At 35.4% G+C, this 22,165-nt stretch overlaps 1 protein-coding gene across 1 annotated transcript in view; it reads right to left on the bottom strand.

The window, feature by feature from the left end:
- The window catches only part of PIAS1 (protein inhibitor of activated STAT 1), a 139,105-nt gene that overhangs the window by 88,078 nt on the left and 28,862 nt on the right, over positions 1–22,165 (bottom strand). Inside the window, exon 2 of the mRNA XM_008016125.3 lies at positions 19,721–20,165. Coding sequence (XP_008014316.1) covers positions 19,721–20,165 — 445 coding nt within the window. The remainder of the gene's footprint in view (positions 1–19,720; positions 20,166–22,165) is intronic.

The following is a 22,165-nucleotide window of genomic DNA, read 5'->3' as shown; positions in this document are numbered from 1 at the left end:
AGTGAGCCCATATCTAAGCATACTTGCTAGGAATGATGATCAGAGTGATTAGAGTGAAAACAGCTGTAAGTTAATGGACAATTCCTAACAAACACATAAACTGCAAATAAGCAAACATGTACAAATAGCTACTATCCTGGACTCTCATCCCTAAGTAAAAAACCTATAGGTTCAGAAGAAGAACTATTATGAATAGCAAGATTCATTTACTGGAGCTGACCCAGAAAAATGCTTAAGCAAAAGTAGACTTCTTAGAATATGGTTCTCTAAGTCAGTCTGTTTCTTTGTACTCTAGGAAGTACAAAGGGTCTCATCTCCTCATGAGTGCATCTTACCATGCTGAATATGCTAGTCTTTTAAACACCCATGAATTATTTTCAAACTATGTGGCCCCTAAATATAACTCAACTTCATCTGTGTTCAACCAAAGAAACAGCGATCCAACACAATGCTGGAGAAAAGCTTGCTGTGCTGTAATTAAGTATGGAACACTATTGTAATCGATGAAGAATTTCAGGAATTTTCAGCAATAGGTCTAATACACTGACATTACAGCCTAACTCCCCCTTCACTCTACAGATCAAATTGTTTTCTTCTGCTTTATAGATAATATTAGAAGGAAACTGGAGGGGATTTTGTGGGGTATAAGAGGCATATCTACAGACCTGAGGAAAATGGCAAAGTGAGGAGATGAACACACCAGACAACTAAGGAGGGGGCAGACAATAGTGGGGGAAACATGAGGAGAGAGAACTGGGAGACTGACAAAGGCAACTTTCTATTAGAATTTGGCCTGGGCCAGTTTTCACCTAGGTAAGAGAATATCTTCTTTCTGCTTCTACTATTTCATCTTTCGGAAACCACAAAACTCTCCATTCAGAAAAATTTAGAGGTCTAGAAGCAAAGGTTATTTTCTAAACTGTTTTTGCGTTTCTTTCGTTCTTTTTTTTTTTTTTTGCAAAGGTCATTTTCATCATGGGCACAGAGACAGGTGTTTAACCATCCATTTTTCAGCCTTCATGGGCAGGTGAGGTACAAATAGCCAAGTATCTCCAATATACATATTCTCATTTCTCTCTTCTTTCCTCCAACCCTGGGTGCAAATGAATGCACTCTGTCTCTTACACATACATATTCATGTGTGAAAGTGTATGTATACACCAATTAGAGTATAAAAATCAACTGGAAAAGGAAATATCACCTTTAATTGAATCAATATCTACAACTATAGCTTGCTATACAGCAAAAGTAGTGTATTTTATAATGGACCTCAGTTGAAGAACTGAAATGGACTGGTGAACATCATTTTTTAAATGTTAAAATATTTATGTGAGGTAATTTCTCAAGCATCTAAAAAGAATGTGCCTATCCTCTAACTTTATATTGAAAATCTAATCTATGTGGGGCTATAAGAGATTTAACAAGCCACTATCATTAAGAACCATAATTTCATTTTAAGGTTATTGTTAGTTATTTATTTTTAAAAAAATTTTTTTAGAGATAGGGTTTTGCTATGTTGCCCAGGTTGGGTTTTTTTTTATTTTTTTTATTTTTTTAGAGATGGGGTTTTGCTATGTTGCCCAGGCTGCTTTGGAACTCCTGGGTTCAACCAACTCTCATGCTCAGCCTCCCAAGTAGCTGGGACTACAGGTGTGCACCACTGCGCCCAGCTATAATTTCATTTCATACAGATTAAACACATTTCAGAGGTTTAATCTATAAAGCATAACTGGGGTTAAAGAAGCATAACTGGGGTAAAACTAGAATCTAGGTGAAACACTAGATTGGAAAGCAAAGTGAAAGGAAGCTGCAGACTTAGAAAGGCTAAAATAGATTACTCATGAGGTAGTAAAAGCTCCAGCTTCTTTATTCTGGAAACACTAAGTTAAACGTCATTCTCCAATTCTGATGTAGCAAACCTAGATAATATGGTGGGAAAGTGTGAAATATGAGAAAAAAATCACATACATAAATATAATCTTAGACTTGAAATTGACTTCAAAAGAACTCCACGATCTACACAGGCATAAGGAGATTACACACAAATATACCAATAATAAATACAAACAAATGGCCTGATTTACTTATCTAAAGTAATCTAGATAAATTCTAGAAAAACTTCTGAAGTAAAAATATAAGTTAGCATATTAAGACTATCTGGTAAATAGTAATATACTATCTCTGCTAAACAGGAAGTTAACAATTCATATCCTGAGTGAACCGGAAAACCTGAATTTCCTAAAATTCTAGATGGATGAAACTGCAATGTGGCAAATTAAATATTGTTACAGCTCAGTTCTCTTGGCGGAGCTTTAACACAATTCTCAATGCAGTCATCAGATTTTCTTAAACCTAACCCACCTACCCTGAGTTGAATGATTGCTTCTTAGCTATACACTATAGTCCTCTCAAAATAATCTAAAGTAAAGCACTAAAGACAAATATTTTCTTCATTCAATAGCAATTGTTTCATAATTTAACTATTGAACCTATTAAGATTTTGACTGTCACTATGCAATGTGGCAAAATGCCCCTTCTGTCAGAAACCCTTACGTAAACTTTGTTACATAACTGCTGTACATATTTATGGAATATATATTTTTGTACATGTATACAATGTGCAATGATTAAATTAGGGTAACTAGGATATCCATCACCTCAAACATTTATCATTTCTTTGTGCTAGGAACACATCATATCTTCTCTTCTGGCTATTTTGAAATACATTAATAAATTCTTATTAACTACAGTCTCCCTCTGGTAACCACCATTTTAGTCTCTACTTCCGTGAGATCAATTGTTTTTAGCTCTCACATATAAGTGAGAACACGAAATATCTCTCTCTTTGGTTAATATGAATTTTGAAGAAACAAACAAATATGAACACATTTCTCATAGAACAAATTAGTGAAGAGGAGGAGAGGCAAGACACAGTGATTACTCTTAAAAGTTGTCCGTGTTGGCAGTAAAATTTAGGCTTAAATGTGTTGGGTAAAATTTCAATAGTAACTACTTAGAGAAATAGAAGGTAGAACTCCCAAATCATTAGAAAATAAAAGAGAAACAAAGTATAATTAATATCACAGAGGTCAGAAAAAAATGACAAAGAGACAACAAATTAAGATGGTAGCACAAAGACCAAATGTAACATTAGCATAAAAATGAGAGTAAGTTAAATTTTAAGACTGAGTTTTTAAAAAGCCAGCTACATGCTATTTGTAAGAGAAATCTACCACAATGAGATGTCACTAGGATGACTATATTTTAAAAGACATACAATAACAAGTGTTGGTAAGGATGTGGAGAGAAATGAGAATCCTCATAAATTACTAGTGGGAATATAAATGGTACAGCTGCTTTAGAAAACAGTCTGGCAGTTCTTCAAAGGTTAAACAAAGTTACCATATGAGCCAGCATTTCTAGTTCTAGATATTTAACCAAAAGAACTGAAAATGTATATCCACACAAAAAATTATACACGAATATTCATATTAGCCAAAAAGTGGAGACAACTCAGATGCCCATCAACTGATGAATGTATAAACAAAATGTGGTATATCCATATAACAGAATATTACTTGGCCATTAAAAAGAAAGTTTTGGCACATACAACTTTATAAGCTTGAAAACATCATTCTAAATGGAAAAAGCCAGTCACAGAAGGTAATATACCATACAATTCCATTTATATGAAATGTCCAAAATAGGAAAATCTATAAAGACAGAGGCGGTATTAGTAGTTCCAGGGGATGATGGGAAGAGGTGGGACTAAAGAGTGATTGATAAAGGGTAGAGAGTCTCTTTTCTGGGTGATGGAAATGTTCTAAAATGGACAGTGATGATGGCTGCACAACTCTGTGGATATAGTAAAACCACTGAATTGTATACTTTAAAGGAATATATTTTATGGTATATGAATTACATGTCAATAAAGCTATTTTTAAAACAAAAATCATAAAGAACCCAAAAATAACTACCACAAAAGGTTGAAAACAAGAGAAAAAAGTTTATGTCCAGGCTGAAAACAAAAGAACAAAGTTTATGTCAGACAAATGCTAACAAAAAGCTTTAAAAAAAAAGGATAATAATACAAAACATGGTAGACTTCAAGGGCAAAAGTCTAAAAACAGAAAAAAAAAATTATCATTTTAGCTTTCCCCCTAAGATCAAAATCAAAGAGGGGTTGGGCAGAGTGGCTCACACCTGTAATCCCAGCTATTTGGGTGGGCAAGGCAGGCGGATCACTTGAGGCTAGGAGTTCAAGACCAGCCTGGTCAACATGGTGAAACCCTATCTCTATTAAAATATGAAAATTAGCTGGGTGTGGTGGTGTGCACCTGTAGTCCCAGCTACTCAGAAGGCTGAGGCAGGAAGATCACTTGAGTCCAGGAGGCGGATGCTGCAATGAGCTGAGACCGTGCTATTATACTCCAGCCTGGGCAACAGAATGAGATCCTGTCTCAAAAAAAAAGAAATAAAAATCAAAGAAGAATGTTCACTGTCACCACTATTATTCAACCCTCTATTAGAGTCATAAAGCAATAAGGCAAAGTAAATAAATGGAAGGCAGCAGGCAGATGGTAAAGGAAGAAATAAAAACTGTCCCTGTTTGCAGAAAACAAGGTAGTCTACGAAGAAATACCCCTCAAATTGACAAAAAACTTCCTAGAACTAAAAGTGAGCTGAGCAAGGTCACAAGATATAATCACTCAGAAAAAAAAACAAAATATTTAAGTATAGATCTAACAAAACAAGTGTGGGAACTATCTACTGAAAACTATAAAATGCTGATGAATAAAATTTTTAAAAGATCTAAACAAACGGCAAGACATACCATGTTCATATCCTGGAAGGCTCAAAATAGAAAAATTATTAATCATCCCTAAATTGATATGCAGGTTTAACGCAATTCCTATCAAAATCCCACCAAGATTATTTGTAGAGAAAGAGAAGATAATTCTAAAATTTATGTGGAAAGGCAAAAGAACTAGAAGAATATTTAAATGAAGTAAAAGCAATTACTCCACCTAATTTTATGACTTATTACAGAGTCTGACACAGTAATCAAGACCATGTGGTAATGGTGGGAGACAGAAACACTGATCAACGGAACAGAACAGAGGACCTAGAAAGAGACCCACATAGGTATGGACAATGATTTCTGATAAAGATGCAAAAGTAATTCAATGGAGGAGGATGGCCTTTTCAACAAAGGCCTAAGAACAGTTAGATCTCCATAAATGAATCTCAATCTCAATCTCACACCTTATATATAAAAGTAGTAACAAATGGATCACAGATTTAAAGGTAAAATGTGAAAATATAAATTCTCGGGGGGGAAAAAGAAATCTTCCAAATCTAAAGTCAGGCAGAGAGGTTTTTGACTTGGCTGGGCACTATGGCTCACGCCCACAATTTCAGTGTTTTGGGAGGCTGAGGTGGGAGGATCACTTGAGGCCAGGAGTATGAGACCAGCTTGGGCAACACAGTGAGATCCCATCTGTACAAAAAGTAAAAAATAAATTAGTTGGGCACGGTGGCACACCCCTGTAGTCTCAACTACTCAGAAGGCTGAGGCCGGAGGATTGCCTGAGCCCAGGAGTTCAAGGTTGCAGTGAGCTATGACCACATGCCACTGCATTCCAGCCTGGGTGACAGAGCAAGTCAAAAAAGCAGGATGAGTGTGCAAGTGGGGCTCTTAGACTAGAAATCAAAAACACAAATCTAACAAAGAAATCAATAAATTAGACTTCCTCAAAATTAAAGATTTTGTTCTGTGTTTAAAAATCCTATTAAGAAGACAAGCCAGGCGCAGTGGCATGCATCTGTAGTTCCAGCTACTCGGGAGGCTGAGGCAGGACGGCTGCTCGAACCCAGGAATTTGAGATTAAGGTAAACTATAATCACTTTTATGAATAGCCACTGCACTGCAGCCTGAGCAACACAGTGAGATCCCATGTCAACAACAAACAAGGAAACAAACAAACAAAAAAGACAAGCGACACCACCACCACGAGAGAAAAGATCTGCAAACCACAAACCCAACGAAGGACTAGAATCTAGAATCTAGAAAGAACTCTGAAAACTCATTAGTTAAAAACAAAACAAAACAAAACAAAAAACACTGCAATTAGAAGAGACTAAAGACATAAAAAGATATTTCACTGAAGAGGATATTCAGATGGCAAACAAACAAATAAAAGGATGTTCAACATCATTAGCTACTAGGGAAATGCAAATTAAAACCACAATGAAGGCCAGCCATGGTGGCTCACACCTGTAATCCTAGCACTTTGGGAGGTTGAGGGGATAAGATCACTTGACTCCAGGAGTTTGAGACCAGCCTGGCCAACATGGTGAAACCCTGTCTCTACAGAAAATACAAAGAATTAGCCAGGTGTGGTGGCACGTGCCTGTAGTCCCAACTACCTGGGAGGCTTGAGAGGTGAGAGGATCACCTGAGCCAGGGAGGTTGAGGCTGCACGGAACCATGATCGTGCCACTGCCCTCCACCCTGGGTGACAGAGTGAGACCTTGTCTCAAACAAAACAAAACAAAAACAACAAAACACAAAGAGATATCACTATATTCCATCAAAATGGCAAAACTAAAAAATAGTGATAACACCAAATGCTGACAAGGATGCAGAAACACTGGATCATTCATACATGTCTGCTAGGAATGTAAATGATACAGTCACTCTGGAAAATAATTTTGCAGACCTTTTAAAACTAAAACTAGAACTAAAACTACCATACAGCCCAGCAACTGATAACCCTTGGGCATTTACCCCAGAGATATAAAAACTTATTTTTGTACATAAAATTGTATATGAATATTCATAGCAACTTTATTCATTAACAGCCAAACACAGAAAACTATGTGAATGTTCTTCAGTGGGTAAATGTTTAAACAAATGAAAGTACATTATATGGTAGAATACTTCTCAGCCCCCCGCCAAAAAAGGAACAAACTACTGATATACACAGCAACTTGGATGAACCTCTGGGGCTAGAGAGAGTGGGTGAGTTTATCAAAAGGTTAGCAAGACTGAGTCTCGTGGGTGACAGGACAGTTAAGTATCTTTTATTGTGGTGGTAGTTATATGTGATAAATTTGCACAGAGCTACAAATACACACATGAGTGCAAATACAACTAATAAAAGCTGAAAAGCTCTGTGTACTGTACCAATGTTATGTCCTAGTTTGGATACTGCACTATATTAAGAAAGATGTTAACAATGGAGAAGGCTAGGTGACGAGTACACAGGATGTTCCTATACATTTCTCAACTTCCTACAAATCTATAATTATTTCAAAATCAAAAGGTGGTTTGTTTTTTTTCCCAAATACAAGCTACAGACTGGAAGAAAATATTTGCAAACTACATGTCTGACTAAAACTAGTATCTACAACATACAAAGGAACTCTCAAAAGTCAATAGTATAAAAGCAAGTAATTCAATTAAAGAATGAGAAAAATATGCACAGACATTTCACCAAAGAGTAAAAGTATGTGGACAGATGGCAAATCAGTATGTGGAAAGATGTTCAACATCATTAGTCATTAGGAAAATGTAAGTTAAAACCAAAATGAGTTATCGCTACGTACATACTTAAACACCTAAAAATAAAAAAGTGATAATAACAAATATGTTGGCAAAGATAGAGAAAAACTGGACCTCTCGTACAATACCAGAAGAAACAGAAAGTGGTACAGCCACTCAGGGAGACAACCTGGTATTTTCTCCCCAAAAAAAAAAAAAAAAACAACGAAAAAACCCATATACTTACACATGTGACCCAGCAATTCCATTCCTGGGCATGTATTTGGAGAAGAAAAAAAAACTTATGTCCATGCAAGCACCTGTACATGAATACTCAAGATAACATTATTTGTGATAGCCAAAAACTGCAAACAACCAAAATGCTCTTAAATAGGCTGAATAGTTAGAGAAACTGTGATATATCCATACCATGAATTACTACTTAGCAATAAAAAGGAACTGATAGCTAACATGCAACACCAATAATAAAAAACACTCAAAAGACAATCACAAGGGAAAAAGTAGTCGCAATTTATATCACAAAGTGCTAAATTTCTTAAGTCTATAAATCAGGGTGAAAAAGCCCAACCATCAAATTTTAAAATGAAAAGTTCAAAGAACTTTGAACAGTTTAAAAAAAAAAAAAAAAAAAATATATATATATATATATATATATAGAGAGAGAGAGAGAGAGAGAGAGAGAGAGTCACCCCCCAGCCTGGGTGACAACAGTAAAACTCCATCTCATAAATAAATAAAATAACAACATGCTTGTATAATAAAAAAATACGTATTTTTAAAAAACAACAAAAAACTTCACCCTCACCCATAAGAGAAGCGCAAGTTAAAACTATAATGAGTTATAAATTTTCAGCTGATAATTTGGAACCATCAAAAAGTTTAATAACACACTGTATCGTTGAAGGCACAGGAGGAAAAAACAGTCTCTTACAGAGCCTGTAAGATTACAAATTAGCACACACACCTTTCTCTAGAGGGAAATTTGGCAACATCTACAAAAAATATTTAGATGCGCTTTCTATTTCTAGGAATTATAAAACTACTGGCTATATTTAGACAAGTGCATAGTGATATATATTCACAGAATATTCTCTATAGCAATGTTTTCAACAGCAAGAAACTACCCAAATGTCAACCAACAGGGGAATATTTAATATCACAGAATCCAACGACTCAACTGCCTACTAAGTAGCTGCTAAAAAAGAATGAGGCAAATATGTTTGTTTGTATGTGCAGGAACTATCTCAGTAAAGATATAAAAAGAACTGAAAGTAACACCTGTGATTGAAATAAGGGTGAGAGAGGGACTTCCTTTTCATTACACACCCTTTTGTAACTTTTGATTTTTGTATATCAATGTATTACCTATTTAAAAATTTAAAAACAATCAAAAAATTAAATACAATTGACCTTTGAACTACACAGATTTGAACTGTGTGGGTCCATTTATACACAGATTTTCTTCCACCTCTGCCACCTCTTAGACAGTAAGATGAAAATCCTTCTATTATTCCTCCCCTTTAGCCTACTCAATGCAAACATAACAAGTATGAAAATCTTTAAAATGATTCACTTACAGAATAGTAAATATATTTTCTTTCCTTATGATTTTCTTAGTAACGGTTTCTTTTCTCTAGCTTACTGTACTATAAGAATACAGTACACAATACATACACAAAATATGTGTTAATCAACTGTTCATGTTATTGGTAAGGCTTCTGGTAAACAGTAGGTTATAGTCAAGTTTTGGGGGAGTCAAAAGTTACATGTGAATTTTTGACTGTTTTTGTTGCGGGGGTGGCATCCCAATCCCCTTGTTGTTCAAGGGTCAACTGTACAATAATTCCATGTTAGCAGAAAAGTATACAATTAGACCAATGGAACAGAATAAGATCTAGAATAACATTCAAAGGAAGTTTTGGGAAAAAAAAAAAATTAGAGCCCTATACTCATGTAAATAAAAATAAAATCCAGAATTGATTTAAAAACCCCACAAATGTCGGAACTGGAAAATGTTATTTACTCCTCTAGGAGGTAGGATAGGTCATCTGGAATCAGACAAAATCCAACAGCTGCTGGTTTAATATATGAAAAGCAATCAGTGTTATACACCATATTAATAGAATAATGGGAAAAACTATACAATCATCTCATCAGATGTTGAAAAAGCATTTAATAAATTACAACATGCAGGCCGGGCGCGGTGGTTCACACCTGTAATCCCAGCACTTTGGGAGGCCAAGGCAGGTGGATCACCTGAGCTCAGGAGTTCGACACCAGCCTGGCCAATGCAGGGAAACCCCGTCTCTACTAAAAATACGAAAATTAGCCGGACGTGGTGGTGCGCGCCTGTAGTCCCAGCTACTCGGGAGGCTAAGGCAGAAGAATCGCTTGAACCTGGGAGGTGGAGGTTGCAGTGAGCTGAGATCATGCCATTGCACTCCAGCCTAGGTGACAAGAGTAAAACTCTGTCTCAAAAATAAATAAATAAACTAATTAATTACAACATGCTTTTATAATTAAAAAACTCAACAGGAAGAGCATCTATGAAAGACTCCAAAGCTAACATTATACTTAAGGGTGAAAGACAAGATGCTTTTCCTAAGGAACAAGAAAAGAATGTCTACACTTCAAATTCAATAGCATATGAAAAGAGTTTTATATAATGATCAAGTGGGATTTATTCCTGGAATGCAAGGATGGTTCAGTGTATGAAATTCAATATAATACACCACATTAACAGAATGAAAAAAACATTGTTTAAATGTCCATAATACTCAAAGCAATCTACAGATTTAATGTAATCTTTATCAAAATCTCAATGGTATCTTTTACAGAAATAGTAAAAAAAAAATCCTAAAGTTCATACAAAATCTCACGGGACTCCCAAAAGCAAAAACAATCTTGAAAAAGAACAAAACTGCAAACCTCACACTTCCTGATTTCAAAACATATTACAAAGCTACAGTAATCGAAACAGTGTGGTCTTGCCATAAAGACATATAGACCAATGGAACAGAATAGTGAGCACAGAAACAAACCCTCACTCATATATAGTCAAATGATCTCTGACAAGGCTGTCAAATCACACAATGGAAAAAGGACAGTCTTCAATTTTTATTCAAAAATACAGTTTCAAAATAAACATTTTAAATAAAATTCTAGGAACTGTAGATTATCCTGAAAGGACATACAGAGATAATAAACTAATTTATTTGTTTTTCAATGATTCAGGCTTTTTATTTTTACCTATCTTAAACTGATTTAATTCTAGTACTACATCCAACATCCAGTTTCTTTTGTACTGTAATATCTCCATATTTGGCACATCTAAAGCTTACTTACATTTCAGTTTTAATAAATTTAGCCAAGAGTAGTGCCAAAGAATTACAATAACTAATCTCTGCCCAGAGCTATTAGGGTCTGCTGCAAGCACTGTCAGGAATGAAGCAAAGAAAAAGAATGGGCCAGGCATGGTGGCTCACGCCTGGAATCCCAGCACTTTGGGAGGCCGAGGGGGCAGACTGCCTGAGCTCAGGATTTCGGGACCAGCCTGGGCAACACGGTGAAACTCCGTCTCTACTAAAATACAAAAAATGAGCCAGGCATGGCAGTGGGCACCTGTAGTCCCAGCTACTTGGGAGGCTGAGGCAGGGGAATCACTTGAACCCGGGAGGCAGAAGTTGCAGTGAGCCGAGATCCCACCACTGCACTCCAACCTGGGTGACACAGCGAGACTCCGTCTCCAAAAAAAAAAAAAAAGAATGGCTTAAAATTATTTTCCAAACACCCAGCTATGTATCAATAAAACGTCTTTTTTAAAAAAAAAAGAGGGCCGGGCACAGTGGCTCACGCCTGTAATCCCAGCACTTTGGGAGGCCAAGGCGGGTGGATCATGAGGTCAGGAGATCGAGACCATCCTGGCTAACACGATGAAACCCCGTCTCTACTAAAAATACAAAAAATTAGCCGGGCGTAGTGGCGGGCGCCTGTAGTCCCAGCTACTCAGGAGCCTGAGGCAGGAGAATGGTGTGAATCCAGGAGGCGGAGCTTGCAGTGAGCCGAGATCGCGCCACTGCACTCCAGCCTGGGCGACCGAGCGAGACTCTGTCTCAAAAAAAAAAAAAAAAAAAAAAAAAAAAAAAAGCAGAGTAGAATGAATCACAAAACCTTTGAATGCTCTTTCTAATACTTATCAGAGTCTGCGTCCTTGAATTTGTTGCATCACCTGATCTCCAGGCACTGGCTATTAGGCATGTGGAAAAAGGGAAACTCAATTATAAAAAATGAGAAAAGAAGAAAACTGTGAAATATAATCCAATGTCAGAGGAGCCCTTGGCAGAAAACACGGGTAACCAATGTTATTAAGACATAGCAGAAACCTTACCTGCACTGCACAAAACATGATGGATCATTTTAACAATTTAGGAGTGTTAAAGCATCTGTTCCCTTTTTTCCTAAAGCAAAACCCCAGTTTACATAAATATATATATATTTCAAATATTTTCTATAAGTTATTTCTACATCTTCTCAAGCCTAAAGAGTTGTAAATATCTACATAGAAATATTCTACTTTCAATAGGAAAAAGGGTCAATCTAGTTTTTTTAAATACTAAGACTACACACCCAGCACATCTAGGTTGCTGGTCTTCTCCAGAATTACTGGTATACTGTCCCATGTCAAGTAAGAACAACTGTACCTTTAACAGAGCACTGGAAAATTCAAATACATATAGCCCAGAAAATAGACATTCTTGGTGTTTAATGGAAAAGACTGTTTCATGAACACCAAAATTTAATAGAAGCCAGGCTTAAAAACAAGAAAAATAAAACATGGTTTGTTTAATCACAAATTGAAGGACACCCATGTGGTCAATTTAAATGTTTCTCAATGTTTCAGATTCTTCAGTCTGTAGCATCCAAACACTTTCCAAACAATATTAGGACACTTTCAGAATTTAGGAGGACCAAGAAAAGGCAGTGATCTTTACAGATAATTTCAAAATTTTAAATAATTTTTGGTGAAAAAAAGAGACTTAAGGAAAAATGCCTAGGAAATTATTTCATTTTTGTACTCATTATTTACTGTCACTGTGCTCAATGAGAAAAGAAACTGAAGTTCTAAAAGAGACTATAAACATATAACTGTATGATAAAAAACTTAATTTGCTTCTCTACTTTTCCCAATCCTTCCCCTCATTATAACCCTCTCAAAGGGGTAAAAGGGAGCTAAATGATTTCTTTTAAAATGCAACCACAATTATGATCCATGTTGTGCCCCCACAAAATAAACCACTTAAATTATTCTCAGGCAAGAAAACAAAAGAACTAATTTCAATGCCTTCGGGGAGTTTAAGAAGAATGGCGCAAAAGAAATTCAGTAGAAGCCCTCTTAACCGATACTATGATTAACTGATGCTCTCCATTCCCTTTATAGAACATCCAGACTGATGCCCTACCAAGCTAACTGCTTGTGGCCAGTAGACAACTCTACAGTGCTTCTGCACAATTCTGCTCACACCATGTCGTGTGCTTACCAAGAACCAGAGGTTTATTCTCAAACTTGCTTATGTTAGTTGCACTGGTAATTGTAATTACAAAACTGAATTAAATATTACAAAAACTGCTAAAACGCTATAAAAAGAAAGTTGCTGTTTTCATGAAAACTAAGTTAAATGCTCTGGAAAAACCTGATAAAGCCAAGTTGTTTTTTAAAAAATGCCATTGAAGACAACTATAAAAGATTTTTCCCCATTCGCAACAGATTCTATACTCAAATTTTATCTTCATAAAAGCCTTTAAATCATCTTGCTATAATCTAAATCTGGGAAGTCATCAGTCTCAAAGAAAAGGCCTTGACCTACATCAAAGACTGGCAAATAAATATACATTAAAGCAAGATGTTTAACTTATGTATCTTTTTTTTTTTTAATCAATTCACTACTGGTTTCAACTAGATTGGCTAAAAGGAGTATCTTAATCCATTCGGGCAGCTATAACAAAATACCTCAGACTGGATAATTTATAAACAACAGAAATTTATTTCTCACAGTTCTGGAAGCTGGGAAGTCCAAGACAAAGGCATCTGCAGATTTTGTTTCTGGTGAGGCCTGTTCCTCATAGACAGCACCTTTTAGCTGTGTCCTCACAGGGTGAAAGGGGGCAAACAAGTTCCTTGGAGCTTCTTTTATAAGAGCCGTTAATCTCATCCATAAGGACTGTGACCTCATTACCTAATCACCTGCTAAAGGCCCCACCTCTTAATACTATTGCACTGGGAATTAGATTTCAACATAGGAATTTGAGAGGGACACATTCAGACCACAGCAAGGACATATTGTATCCTTCAGTAATCAAGTAGAAGAACATTGAATTAGAACATTAGAAATAACACTCGTAGTCAGCTGGGTGTGGTGGCTCACACCTGTAATCCTAGCACTTTGGGAGGCTGAGGTTGGTGGACTGCTTTGAGATCAGAAGTTCAAGACAAGCCTGGCCAACATGGCGAAACTCCATCTCTACAAAAAATACACAAATGAGCCGGGCATGGTCATTCCTGCCTGTCGTCCGAGCTACTCAGGAGGCGAGGTGGGAGGATCGCTTGAGCCAGGAAGCTGAAGTTGCAGTGAGCCAAGAACGTGCCACTGCACTCTAGCCTGGGCAACAGAGCAAGACCATCTCGGAAAAAAAAAATAAAATAAAATAACACTCACAGTCAATAATTATTATGCCTCATACCAATCAATGATAAATCTCTAATCAATAAATACATATGATGGGAACTTATTCAGATATACTGCCTAAGATCTTTAAAAACTTTAAAAACTTCAATAAATACATATGATGGGAACTTATTCAGATATACTAAGATCTTTAAAAACTTGAAAAGACATCACCTGAGAAGGTAAAATTTGACTTCAATCTGATATAAAGCAAACAAGATGAGTCACCATACTTTTAGATGACTACAGACGGCTGACTTAATTTTCCGACTTTACGGTGGTAGGAAAACAATAGGTGTTCAGTAGAAATTACTTCGAGTACCTACACAACCATTCTGTTGGTAACAAAACCATTCTGTTTTTCACTTCAGTACGATATTCAATAAATTACATGAGCTATTCAATACTTAATTATGAAACAGGACTTGTGTTAGATGTTATGTCGGCTAATGTAAGTGTTTTAGGCACATTTAAGGTAAGTTAAGCTAACCCATCATGTTTGGTAGGTTAAGTGTATTAAGTGCATTTCTGACTTAGGATATTTTCAATTTATGATGGATTTACTAGGACATAACCAGAGGAGTATCTGTAGACCAAATGAATGCAAAGCTGTCTGTTCTATACATGTTGGCCTTTGAAATAAGTAAAAACATTAAAAATATTTAAAAGCACTATGTTAAAAATGTATTTTCTATTTGAAAATTTACCTGAGTCAAGGAAGATATAAATAGCTAAACTAGTAACAAATATAAATCTATTAATAGATTTGTTTATACTTAAGTCTGATTCAAATCAAATACTGTATCCTAAAGAACTATTATTTTGTTCACCATGAAAGTATTCTATTTTTGCCATTATGTTCTAACAAAGCCAATTTAAACAATAACTATAAACAATATTATAAACTATTTTGAATGATATAGGTATTATTAAAAGATTGAGAGGAAATATCAAATAATTATCTCGTCCCTGAATGGACAAGATATTTTAATCCAAAATTATTTTTCCTTTTTATTTTCATAATTACGTACATTTCATAGCTCATCAACACCAATATTGGCACACTAAGCAATAAGGTATTTCAAACAAAGTACCCCTTAACACAGGTGCTCAACATACTATCAAAATTAAAATTTTCTTCCATTATTTATATGGATCCATAATATATGCAGCTGCCGGGTTAAATAAGCTAGTGAGGGTCTCCTCTCCTTCAAAATGAATCCAGAAATACACACACACACACACACACACACACACACACACCCATAAATGACTAACAAAAGGAACACCACAGAAGTATTTTTAAAGTTTATCTGTAAAGTAAGCACATAATTTCTGTGGATTCTACATCAAATATGACATTTTTGTAATTAGCGGAAAAAAATTTTAATTAAGTATATTAAATTTCAAAGACATCAATTAACCTAACAGATGACAGGATAGGGCAATAAGAGGAAGAATACCATTTTTCCCTACTCTATTTCCCATCCCTATCATAGCCACTGTTTGTAATGAGACAGTGTGTTATGGCTCAGCTGTGTTTGCAAGGTAAAATGGTTAAAATCCACTGAATTAAAATGAAATAAAAGATTCCATCTATTGCATTAAAACTAGTTGACGAGCTAATAAATGTTTACTGAACAACAACCATGTAACAGGTTCATATCTAGCTATTATGGGGATTTACAGATAAATGCCTCAGAAGCCTTATCATTTTTAACAAAACAAAAACAGTAAGAGGTAAATTAAGTGTTATGACAGACTGGGCAACATGATGAGACCTCATCTCTACAAAAAATAAAAACGAAAATTAGCCAGGTGTGGTGGCACACACCTGTGGTCTCAACTACTTGGGAGGCTAAGGTGGGAAAACTGCATGAGCCTGGGAGGTTAAGGCCACAGCAAACCAAGATCTCACCACCGCATTCTAGCCTGGGTGACACAGCGAGATCCTGTCTCAAAAAATAAACAAACAAACAAACAAATAAATAAATAAATAATAAAATATTCAAGTTGGGTGTGGTGAGAAGGAGGCCAAGGTAAGAAGATCACTTGAGTCTAGGAGTTCAAGACCAACCTGGGCGACACGATGAGACCGTCTCTACTAAATATACTAAAATTAGCCAGGTATGGTGGCACACGTCTGTAGTCTCAGCTACTGGGGAGGCTGAGGTGGGAGAATTGTTTCAGCCCAAAAGACAGAGGTTGCAGTGAGCTGAGATTGCACTACTGCGCTCCAGCCTGGGCAACAGAGCAAGACCCTGTCTCAAATAATGAAATAAAATAAAATAAAATAAAATTTTAAAAATAAATGTTATGAGGCCAGGAGCAGTGGCTCACACCTGTAATCCTAGAACTTTGGGAGGCAGAGGTGGGCGGATCAACTAAGGAGTTCAAGACCAGCCTGGCCAGCATGGTGAAACCCTATCTCTACTAAAAATAAAAAATTAGCTGGGCATGGTAGCACGTGCCTGTACATCCCAGCCACATGGGAGGATGAGGCATGAGAATCGCTTGAACCCAGTGGGGCGGAGGTTGCAGTGAGCCCAGATTGTGCCACTGCACTCCAGCCTGGGCTACAGAGTGGGGCTCTGTTTCAAAAAATTAAAAATAAAAATAAAAAATAAATGTTATGAGAGCATGTGGAGAAAGTGAAATTGATTCTGGCTGTGGAAGAAATATACAGATGAAAGGGGGAAAGCCTAGAAAGATAAATGAAAAAGGTTAAAGAAAAAGAGCATCTGAAATAAGCCTCATAGAAAACAACAGAATTGAGATAATGACAGGCAAAAGTAAACAATAAATTAAATATCTGACTTTACAACCACCTTTTACTTCACCTCTCAATTCTTACAGTTAATTATGGACAATGAAAAGAATATTTTAATTATGGCTCCAAAATAAAGGCCTTAGAATTATTTTAAATTGATTTAAAGAAATAACAAAATGATTGTAAGAATGAATGAGAATTATCTAAAAAAATGGGAATTATCAGAACTACTGTTTCCATTTTAGTTAGAAATACAAACCATGCATGAAAACATCCAGTTTACATTTGAACATCTTAAAATTTCTTTAAATCTGGTGCTTAAGACCACAACAGAAGGGAAAAAATGAAAAACTAAATGTGCCTGTCCCATTCTGGACTCAGTGATAGCTGTGATCAACTAGCCAGCTGGTGTTCGAAACTATGTTCTTAAAAACTTGATTTTAAATGTATGTATGTTTAGAAAGAAAGAGAATGCTGGAAGCTATTAAATTTTTCAGAAAACATGGTTTTCTAAAAGATTTAAAACAAATGAACTACTGGCAAAAATAATCATTTAGAAAACTAAGTTCTGTGACAAATGTAGCCACTTCATTTACTGAAGTACAGAAAAAGTCTTAATAATGTTAAAGAATCTATAAAAACAGAGCCTTAAAATATACTCATTCTAAATAAACCCTGAAGACTAATTACATAAAATCTTTTTTCAATAAATATTTTTCACATTCACTAAGCATTCCCCTGCAACAAATATTTATTGAGCCAATAAACTTCCACAGATTACTTTCTGGTGAGATCTTTTTATGCATATTCAAATTAGTTTGTTTTTAATTCTATAACAATGAGATACTGAAAATCTATTTACATATCACTAAGCAATTCTACACCACCTATTCATTTGGTGACTTTCTGTGAATACATACCACAAACAGCAGATTTATTCATGGAAACTGGCATTCAAATCAAATTATCCGTCAATTATTGTTATTTGTGACAGTTATGTTCTATAAAATCACCACAAACACTGAATTTGTGAATATATAATTGCTGCTACTAGGGGAAGTATAAGGTTAGGTTCCTGCAAGCCCCTGGTCACAACGTTTTCATCAACTGATCAATACATACCACATAAGTACACATACATATATGTACACATACAGACCATATATAGAGATATAGATAGATACAGATACGGCCTTTAATTTAAAATGGGAGATATATATATATATACACACACACACACACACACACACCAGACAAGAAAAGATGCTTATGATATATTATTAAGGGGAAAAAAGGGAAGTTAAACAATACTATGTATATGATTCCTTCTGTAAAAAACAAGAAACAACTTGCTTGTACTATATATGCATACACACTAAACAGCTAACAAGGAAGGGACTTTGGCAATTCCATTTTTTACAATGAGCATGTATCAGTTTTATAAGCATACAGGAGATTCTCAAAAAATGTTTTCTTATTATGGCCACTTAAAAAATGAAATAATGTGATACAAAACTCATGTTGTTCCAAATGACTCCTATAATCTTCATGTACTCAGGTAAATTCTGCTAAATATAATTAAGAACAAACACCTCATATTTCAAAGATAGAATTTCAGTAAAACATTTTCAAAATGTTCTCAAAAATTCGCAAAAAATGTTCTCAACACTTGCCAATCCCCCAAACTGAAACATTCAATGATTTGTAACAGGGATTCACAAGCTTTCACTATACGGGTAAATATTTTGCGCTTTGCGGGCACACATGGTCTCTGTACATATTCTTTGTTTTTCTTTCTTTCTTTTTTTTTTTTAATAACTCTTTAGGAATATTTTTCAGATTTCTTAGCTCAGAACCACACAAAAACAGGCCACAGACTGGATTTAGCTTGCCAGCCATAGTATGCCAACAAACCAGCATTTAGAAGTCTGATATTTTAAATATATTACACCAAAGGCATCAGAGGTCACAACAGTTGAGTTTTATTCTACATTAAGTAAATAAGGTAGCATTATACCAATTAAAATTACAAGTTGATTAATATATTGAATTCTATATGCTAGACTACAAATCAAATGATGTAACAACACAGCAAAATAAATTTCAAGCATTTATATTATATAACTGTAATCAAGAGTGTGCATGTGCATGCTTGTAAAGCATGCACTTCTCCACTTGAAAAAAATCAGCTGAAATTTAACTACCACACACATCAAAGCTCAAGTCTCCTTTTACAATCATTAAAACCATTCACTCATTTAAATAATCAAAACTAGTAAGTGACTTGTTTTAGAGATCATCAATCCCTGAAAATTAAGAACTAATCAGAGACTTGTAGTGACTTATTCGCTTTTAATTTTCTAATTTATAAGAGATATTGTAAAATAATCAATCTTCTAAAAGACTACTCTTTGGAAGTTTATATTCTTGAAACTTTTTAATATTTACTGTGTCAGTAACCATCAATATACCACCTTTTTTCCTCTGAAAGATAGCTTTTATACATTTGATTTTATCTAAATTTGAAAGATCTTCATTATTATCCAGCTGTTACTATCAAATGAAAATTTCATTATGAATAATAAACTGGGTCAAAGTAAAAGTCTAAAATGAAAATTCATCCTGCAAAAGTAACCAAATACCATCATACAATAATCTTACCTAGACTGGTGGGTTTTATCAGTTCATCCAGTAAATCATAAAATGGTAATTTTTGAAGTTTTATATCCGGATGGACTGGGTGAAGAGCTGATGTAAGATGTGGGAGTTCCAGTTCATGTTTAGGTCCCAGAAGAGAAACAGGGAGTAATGGCGATGATGCAGGGTGACCATCGTAAGTGAGCTGTGGAATGGTAGATGGAGACAAAGTTGCTGGCATAGGACTTGAATGTACGTTGGGGATGGACAAGTCTGCAGGCGTCATGATTTTCTGCGGGAACCGCCGCCTATAGAGTTCCTTAATTTTCATTTGTACAGCAGGACTACAGCCAGCCTTTAGCAAATGCAGGGCTTTTGTGAGAAGTTCGTGTTTGCGTCCGTGCTTGTTCCTCCCAGCGTAGCCCAACAGTACTTGGAGTTCAGAAACTCTAAGGCTCATAACCATTTGCTTAGAGAAAAAACAAAATGTAAAACATTAGTATTCCAATAATATAATTTACACTATTAAATGACACTTTATTATAACCCCCTTCCTATGGTTTACTTAAGTAAAGAAATGCCAGTTCACTTACAATCCTAATTATTTCAAACTTCAATCATTTAACATAAGTAACCAAAGAAATTTAAAATTATTATTCATAAATTGACTTCTACCCTTGGTTATAAGAGATATAGGATAAACTATACACCAGGGAAAACCACACCTCACTTTATTCCACTGTTTTGATGAAACTGTCAGGTATTTATCAAGCACTTATTGAGTCTCCAGGAGAATGTCGAATGCTATGTAGACGGTAAAACATAATGATGTGCCCTCAAGAATATTTTGTTTTCTTGGGGAAAATTATAAGTATATATGAAACAACAAACAGTCCACCTCAAACACCAGATGTAGGCAGGATATCAATAGCTATTATCAAGTGTTACATTCTATACTAACTCTGGAATTTGTAGACTTAGTTATACCTTTTGTGACCAATTATATATCAGCTACTCTATTTGATATTTTCATATGGAATGTCATAATCTTTACAACTCCCCAGGGCATTATCCTGCCTGATTTACATATGAGGAGACAAGTTCAGAAAGGTTAGATAATTTATAAAGCCATAAAGCTACTAAGGAGTACTCAGGATTCAAACCCAGATATGTCTGATTCTAAAGCCCACGCTCTTTCCACTAAACCATTAGGAAAAAGACAGAGCTGGACTCATATTACTGACTCTCACTTAACTTGCATGGCCAAGTTAGAAGTCCAGCAATCCAATTCATATGCCATAATGTATGAGGCTGCAGTAAAGAAATCTATTTAGCTTTGTTTACCTATGTTCATAAACTTATTTGGTCACTGTTTCTCCTTTTTCCCCACCTACTAATAGGAAATGCCCATCTAATACCAATCCTCCCATTTTAAAGTGGTGGAAAATGGAATCCAAAGAGAAGAAATCACTTACCCAAGATCACACAGCTATTAGCAGAATCCTAAAAGACTGCATCACCACTGACAGGGAGTATTAGGATAAAAAGACACATGTAAGCTTACCATTTGCTATTTCCCCAACTGATTCCTTCACCTCATACCAAATACACAAAAGCTATGCTGCCTTCCCTAACTCACCACCACTCATGATGATGACACCAGCCAATTCTTTGCAAGTGGCAAAACTATTAAGCAAAAAATAAAATACTGATGAGAAAAGTATATAAAGAGCTTTATAAGCAACACAGCTGGTTAATCAAAGAAATACGAGTCCTTCCTCTACTTCTCTGGCTTGGAAAACTCTTTCCTCAAGGTTCAGCTTTTGTTAGCCTTTGCCCATTAGACCTGGTAGGATGATTTTTACTCTATTTTTACTGGCCACTTTTCGTATCTGTATTTTAGCATTTATCTTGCTTTACTGTAATTTTCTGTTTACACAAGTGATTCTATAACCAACCCAGGGTTCTCCATGGTACACAACCACATTACCCTCAGCTTCTAAGACTAGGGCCTTATAGTGGAAACTCTTCAAATGCCTGCACAATGAATGAATGAATGAACAAACAAATGAACAAACAAGAAAGGAGACCAGAAGAAAGGGTGGGAGGTAGCATCTAGAGTGATAACTTATCCAAATGAACGCTCAAATTCATGTTCTGTAGAGGCATGCAAAGATATAATGTAAACCTTAAAAACAAATGCTACCCAAATCTTAGAAATGTTTCTCTTTTTAGATGTTATCAAAGATTGTAAATAATTACTAACTATAATATCAGCAGGATATCAATTTCTCCCTACTCACCAAAAGAGTACAAAATACTTCTAAAGACTTTTATTATTTAAAAAGGAACAGGGACTTCAAACAGAAATGTACTATTAATAAGTAAACTGCTTTTAAATAAATAACATGAAACTTCAAGGATTAGAGGTTAAAAATAAATTTAAGTTGGCATGGGTCAAATGTACTG

This window comes from Chlorocebus sabaeus, chromosome 26 (assembly GCF_047675955.1).
Source record: "Chlorocebus sabaeus isolate Y175 chromosome 26, mChlSab1.0.hap1, whole genome shotgun sequence".
NCBI classification, from domain to species: domain Eukaryota; kingdom Metazoa; phylum Chordata; class Mammalia; order Primates; family Cercopithecidae; genus Chlorocebus; species Chlorocebus sabaeus.
This window is presented reverse-complemented; position numbering and strand designations above follow the sequence as displayed.